At 35.9% G+C, this 6,507-nt stretch overlaps 1 protein-coding gene across 2 annotated transcripts in view; it reads right to left on the bottom strand.

The window, feature by feature from the left end:
• Positions 1–277: 277 nt before the first annotated feature.
• Positions 278–6,507, bottom strand: part of qkia (QKI, KH domain containing, RNA binding a) — a 109,704-nt gene continuing 103,474 nt past the window's right edge. For both annotated transcript variants that reach the window (XM_088353835.1, XM_088353836.1), the window contains exon 8: positions 278–4,555. In XM_088353835.1, the coding sequence (XP_088209961.1) occupies positions 4,539–4,555 (17 nt within the window). In that variant the 3' untranslated portion in view covers positions 278–4,538. The remainder of the gene's footprint in view (positions 4,556–6,507) is intronic.

Here is a 6,507-nt window from a genome sequence, read left to right as displayed (position 1 = left end):
TATATTATATATATATATATATATATATATATATAATATAAATAAGAGCGAGAAAGAAAAAGGGAGAGAAAGAGAGACTGTATATATAGGAAATCGTTAAAAATGTGTAATTTCTTCCCTCCCACACAAACCATATATTTTCCCATTATCAAACTTTTTTTTTAAAGCGCTAGGAGGCCACTAGGGAGCGCCAAAGAGCCACATGTATCACCTGTTGCTAAATCCCATGTTAAACACATTCATTAAAAACACAAGACAAAAGAACACAGCGCATTAGTAAAATTCTTACTAAGAATGTTTTATTAAAATAAATGCCGAGAGGTTAATAAGGAGAAAAACAAAATAACAGCATACAATGTGTCAAACTAAATAGCAAGCATGTAAAAATACAAGAGAAACTAATAAAAGTAAAACGAGCCTGGCGGGGAAAAAAAAAAAAAAAATCAAAATATAACACTTCCCCGTGTGTGAGGTGAAAAGGGGTAAAGGGGGAGGGGCTTAGGAAAAGAGGGCGGGGTCATAAAAAAGCACTCATGATTGATATACATAGAAAAATGAGATTAGAAAAATACATTATAAACCTGTAACAATGGCTGTTAATTACATTATCATACATGTATAGTAGGCAGGCCAGAGAGAATACGTTTTTTTTTTCATGTTTTCTGTCTTTTTTCCCAACCTTTTTCCACCGATTGGATGTCAAAAGTAACACCGGTTTCTCATAATACTGTCAAATGCCGTACAGCCATATTGCATTTTTCAAATTGTCCAAAAAAATAATAATCGTAAAGAGAAAGGAGAATAAGAGTAACACTGAAAACAAACGCTTGATTGACCTCTTTGCAACTTTTTCGTGGTTGCATTAAAGGGACAGTGTGTATTATTCAGCGCTCCTGCCGATACAAAAACATTTCATCATCATATAAGCACTTATTTTCCTTATTTCGTTTGTGTTTCAGCAACATGTAGTGATCAAATAATACACACTGTCCCTTATAGGAAAAAAACCATTTAAAATCTAATTTAAATTTTATTTTCCTGTTCTAAGAACAAACTTTCCTGCTAAAATCGTCTTCTGTTAAAGGAAATTGCATTTAATTTAATTTATTGTATTTGTTGTCACACTTTCACACACTGTCCCTTTAATGGCGATTTTAGCGTGTACGTTTTTTTCTGACGTGTTATATTCGTACGTAATTATTTTATCGTTTGTTATTTGTCGTCCGAATTTTCTTCCCCGACGTTTGTTTAATCTGATAAATGCCGCAAAAAAAAAACCTAAATGTATTTTTCCCACTGCATTGCTACGTGTTCGCCCTGCCGGAACGGTGTCGCAAAAATTATCGAAAAATAAAAGCGGTTTATACGATTCTCCGAAGAAAAAAAAGCCCGCTGGCGCAGCAGCGTAAAGGGCTGTCGAGTAGATCATAAAATAGAAAATAAGCTCAACGAAATTCCAGGAAGACAAAATAAAAAAAAACGAAAAAACATGGCACATATTTAGCTGAGTCAGCTAATTTGGGTTGCATAGGGTTAACACGGGCCGGGTGCTGGCTTTGCGTATGTATTTTTTTTCCTCTCTCTCGCAAAAACTCACAACGTAAGGCACTTTTTTGACGTGATTCCTTCCCAGTTTATGTATTTTAGTATAAACTCTTTCCAGTCAAGTCCAGGCCGACAACTCTTCCCCACCCGTTTGTTTTTTTTTTTTTTTTAGCTTTTTTTTCCCCACGGATTTTTGTATCTGCAAAGTATCAAAAGCTAAAATTGGCAAAAATAGATTTGTTTTTATACCTCTACTCCAGCACCCTGTACTGTAAAATGATCAATTGTTTTTTTTGTTGACTTCTGCGTATGTTTATATGCAATGATGTTATGTACATATTTCTTTTCTATATATATTTATAGATATTTATATAAGACGTATGTATAAAGCAATTTTGAACAGGCAGGCATGGCTTTCACATCCTATTTTTTTTGTTCTTGAGATCAAAAAACGAGATCGGAAGGTACAAAAAACGTGACACATTGTGGATGCGCTTGGCAGAAACAAAATGGCCGACTTTTGGCGGGAAAAAAAGGCAAAAAGGCGGGCAAGACTTTTTAGTGTTTTTTTTTCTTCCAAACCTCTACCTTTCTGCGATTCAAAAATAAAAACATCTAAATGGAAACTCGCTGTTGCTAGTACAGTTCTCATCAACAATGATTTCAAAATAAAAACCTTTGGCTAAGTATGCACACGTAACACTTGATTATTTTTTTTTTATCACAGCTCGGCAAACTCACGTTGAACTTCTAGTTTGATCTAAATGTATCAGGCACTGTAACGCGGATGTCGTGTGGATGGCCACGCCCCCTGAACACCCCACTTTTGACAAAAAAAAAAAGGAAATTTCAAAATAAAAGCACACGCGTTTACGTAAACCCTTCATCCCAAGTTAGGCCCCAACCCCCGTTTGAGGTTATGTAACAGGAGCCTTGAAGTACCAAAAGCTAAACAGCGGACATTTATGCAACATGGCTATTCGTTTCTAAAAATGGGATGTACTATCGTATACATTTTTAACAATAACTAAACACTCCGTAATTTAGGAATATCATACAGTATTTTTTAAAAAACGTCTTTATTTTAATTCCTGTGGTTTTATTAAAAACATAAAAAAAAAACATCAGTTTGATTCTCAATCGATTGGTTTTCCTGGACACCATTTAGTCATGTCTGTCCAGTAGCCCCGCCCCCGTTGGTTTGATTGACAGCATTGGGTTATTTTAAAACTGTATTTTAAATAGTAAAACGCTACATTGGGAAAAGGAAGTTTGAAAACAAAAACGGGCTTTGTTAAAAACTATAAACAGACATTTTAACCTTGATACGTGTACGATGTTCTTAAATGGAATAAAAAAGTATTTAATTATTGTAGCATTTTTAATTAATAGATTTTTAAGATTCGTATGAACATATTCAATAGTAATTAGTAATAGTACGTTTTTTTGTTTTTTTTTTAACGTATCACCACAATATTCGTACAATGTTCTTCAATAGAGGAATCTTTACGTATTTAATCGTGATATTTGTTATCATATATTTCAAAGAATAGCATAAACAAATTCAATAGTAGTGGAAAATGAGGCACTTTAAAACAAAATGGATTTTGTAAAAAATGCTATAACGACATCGTGATAATGATAGATAGATACTTTATTCATCCCCGTAGGGAAATTCACTAATGGATTAAGACCTTTCAAAACAAAAATGGGCTTTATTAGAAAACTAAGAAAACTGTTTTATTACAATGTCTGTACAATGTTCGTTGAAATCAATTCATTAAAAATGTCATCACAGTTATAGATGTCGAATTTGAGTATGGGACATTTGGAAATTAAATGGGCTTTGCGAAAAATACTTTAATGACCATGTTCATACGACTCAAATATTTCAATTTTCATATTTATAATTGTTTTTTATAACTAGATTTCAAAGAATAGTACACACATGTTTTGATAATGGAAAACTTTTTATAAAAAACGTGACCACGATGTTCCTACGAGGTTCTTTAAAATCTATCAATTAGAAACATTAACGTAGTTTAATAGTTTGAAGAATAGTTTTGAAATTAAATCGGGCTTTGTTTATAAACAGTGATGTTTGTACAATGCTCTTAAATATAAAAACATAGAAATATTCATAATAACATTGTTTAATTCATAGATCCGAAAGGATACGAAGTACGTGTTTCCTGACATCGAACATGAACAGCCATATTACATAATCGCCTGCTATTCTTATGATTTGAACTGCTTTTTGTCACTTTCGGGCTCCCGTATTAAGCAGCCTGCGTCATTTGTGTCCAATTGCAATCAAACAGGAAAAAAACCTCAACCCAAGATAATATGAACACAACAAAAGCTTTTGTTTGCAATCGTTACAGCCATGCAATTTGAGAACAAATCAAGACAGAAAAGCATTTTTTTGGAGGGGGGGAGCAAGGTGGTGGGGGGGCACACCCAGAATGTGTCAGAAGTACAAGTGACAATTCCCACAAAGTCCGTGTTCTCTTTCCTTCTGTTTCTTTTTCAACGTTTTGATCTCTGGGGCCGTTGTTCTAAAGTCGAATATTTGAGGGGGTTTGTCCAAACTGTGGGTTCGAGGGCGGGTGGGTTCTCTGGTTTTGGCATCTTATTGCTATTCAATAACGTCAGTGCACGAGTATGATTAACACCACAAACAAATCCCCACCCGCGGCGCGGTGACTGGTGAAGAAAAAGAAAGAGAAAGAATGGGAACGGAACTCAACCAACTCAAGGAAAAACAATGAGTGGGACACAATTTTTGTTGTTTTCGTCGTCGTTAAGGGTCGGCGCCTCCCCTCGGGTTTTTTTTTCTTTCTTTCTCTCTCTCTCTAGTCACCCCGGGGAGAGAGAGAGAAGAGAGCCAGGCTAGCGACAAAAAGGCAAAATTACCAGTTAACTGATCAGCAGGCAGGCTTGGGGGGGCGGCTCGTCATTGGGTGAAGAGTTCAGAGGTCAGAAGGTTGGTGTTAGTTGCCGGTGGCGGCTACAGGTGGTTAGGAACAAACAAAAACAAAAACAAACAGAAAAAACAAAGATAGAAGGGGATTAGTGTCAGCAAGGAAGAGACTGGAATGACATCATTTTGAACAACAAAAATGAATGCAATCGTGAGGGAATTAGAACCCCACCCTAACCCCGCCCACTCTAGTTGGATTAAGCGGCCAAATGTCTTGCAAAAAACATAAAAATTGAAGCAAAAAAAGATGGCGGACAAACAGAAAATGAACAACTTGCAAATGAGGCCATGTCCACACACATTTTTTTCTTCCACGTGCGATTTAGAAAACAAACGAAACAGAACATAGCATCTAGTGAGGCAGGAAATGGGGGCCGGCGTTGTAGAAAAATATTAAAATATTAAACATTTTGAGAACAAAAAAAGTCTAAATAGTTTTATTAGAAATCTGAAACGTTTTCTTTTAAATCAAAATTGGACAGTTTAAGCATTAACACAATGCTAGCATTAGTAGTTTGGTACGTAAAACAGGGGATGCTTTATTTACATTAAAAATGCCAAAATAAAACTCGCGGCTAAATTGAAGTTAGGCACAAAAGTCATGCTAATCGCTAATGCGACTTGCAGCTGTGTTAGCGAAAATCTGTGCAAAGTCCGAGCAGGGTGGACTGCCGGAACGGAATAGAAACAAAATAAAATTGGGAGATGTATAGCTGGGTTTTTTTCTTCGAAAACAAAATATGCGTTAATGCGAAGATATAAGTGGCCGAGTCCACTAAGCCAGCATTAGCATTGGTAGTTGAGGTCATTGAAACTGAGATTAGCTGCTCAATTATTTACATTAACCGCTTACGTGATGTGAAGCGAGGCACCAAAGCAATGCCATTCACTTGCCGTGTTAGCTAAATTCAGGCCAGATTAGAATCTTTGGAGTTCACAATCTTACTTAAAAATGCTAATTTTGTTACAATTACACACAAATATTTCCTTTTGTTCTCTTGGAAATGCAGCGTAATTTAGCTACAAAAAAAATAAAGGCCTGTGTTGTTCACAAAATCGGCACTTCAATTTGTATTTTCTATAACTCTGATAGCAGCTCTCCTCGTCCTAATTAGGAAGTCCAATAAAATTTGTATTGGAAATTAATTAGAACAATTCATTTGTTTTTATCCAGCTCAGAGGCGGCCATTTTGTCAGGCAAAGTCCACAGAAAACAAAATACCTGTTTTTGGACTTTTTTGGAAACTTTGTGTCATTCTAAATGGATGGCATGTGGCTAAATGGCGGTTGCCTAATCTGGACAACTACAAATGAAGTTTTTAACTAAAATAAAATCCCAAAAGCGCGATATTAATCCAAATGCTTTCATGACATGTAAACATGGCCTCAGTGTCTTTTTGGGGGGGTTTGTTTTGTGTGATTAGTGTCATAAAAACGAGCGCTACAACACCCAGTGAAATGAAAATTCAATCAACCTCCTTCCCCGTTTGTTCTTTTTCTCTTTATTTAGCAGTTATACTCTGATATAATATAAATATACACAAGAACCATAAATACATTTCGATATATATATAAAAAAGCTCCGATATAAAATGACAGTACCTGGTGTACAGGTTAAATATTAACTTTACACATCTCGCAGTACACTGGCGGGAATGCAAGCTGTAGGGAGGCTAATTTGAACTTGGTAGAAAAATAACATTTCTCCCCCCCAAAATGGCTACGTTTCTTTTTGCTGGGGGAATGAGTTTTAGGCGCCAATCAGCAATGAAAAGGAATGTCTTTTATTAACGCTTGCAAAAGCACGACGTGTACTGGCTTCACAGCTGCACCAACCAGCAAGCTGCTAGCATCACTTTTTTTTTTGCCTGAGCTTGGAAATATACACAGTGTACACATATCCGAGGGGCTCGTTTACACGAATACAGCATTTTCAACAGGGCTGATCCATCGTTTCCTCAGACTTGTTTTTTTGGTTT

Source organism: Urocampus carinirostris, chromosome 15, assembly GCF_059441175.1.
Source record: "Urocampus carinirostris isolate Australia breed hairy pipefish chromosome 15, RoL_Ucar_1.0, whole genome shotgun sequence".
In the NCBI taxonomy this organism is placed as follows: domain Eukaryota; kingdom Metazoa; phylum Chordata; class Actinopteri; order Syngnathiformes; family Syngnathidae; genus Urocampus; species Urocampus carinirostris.
The sequence above is the reverse complement of the archived record's forward strand: the minus strand, read 5'-3'. Positions and strand labels throughout refer to the sequence as shown.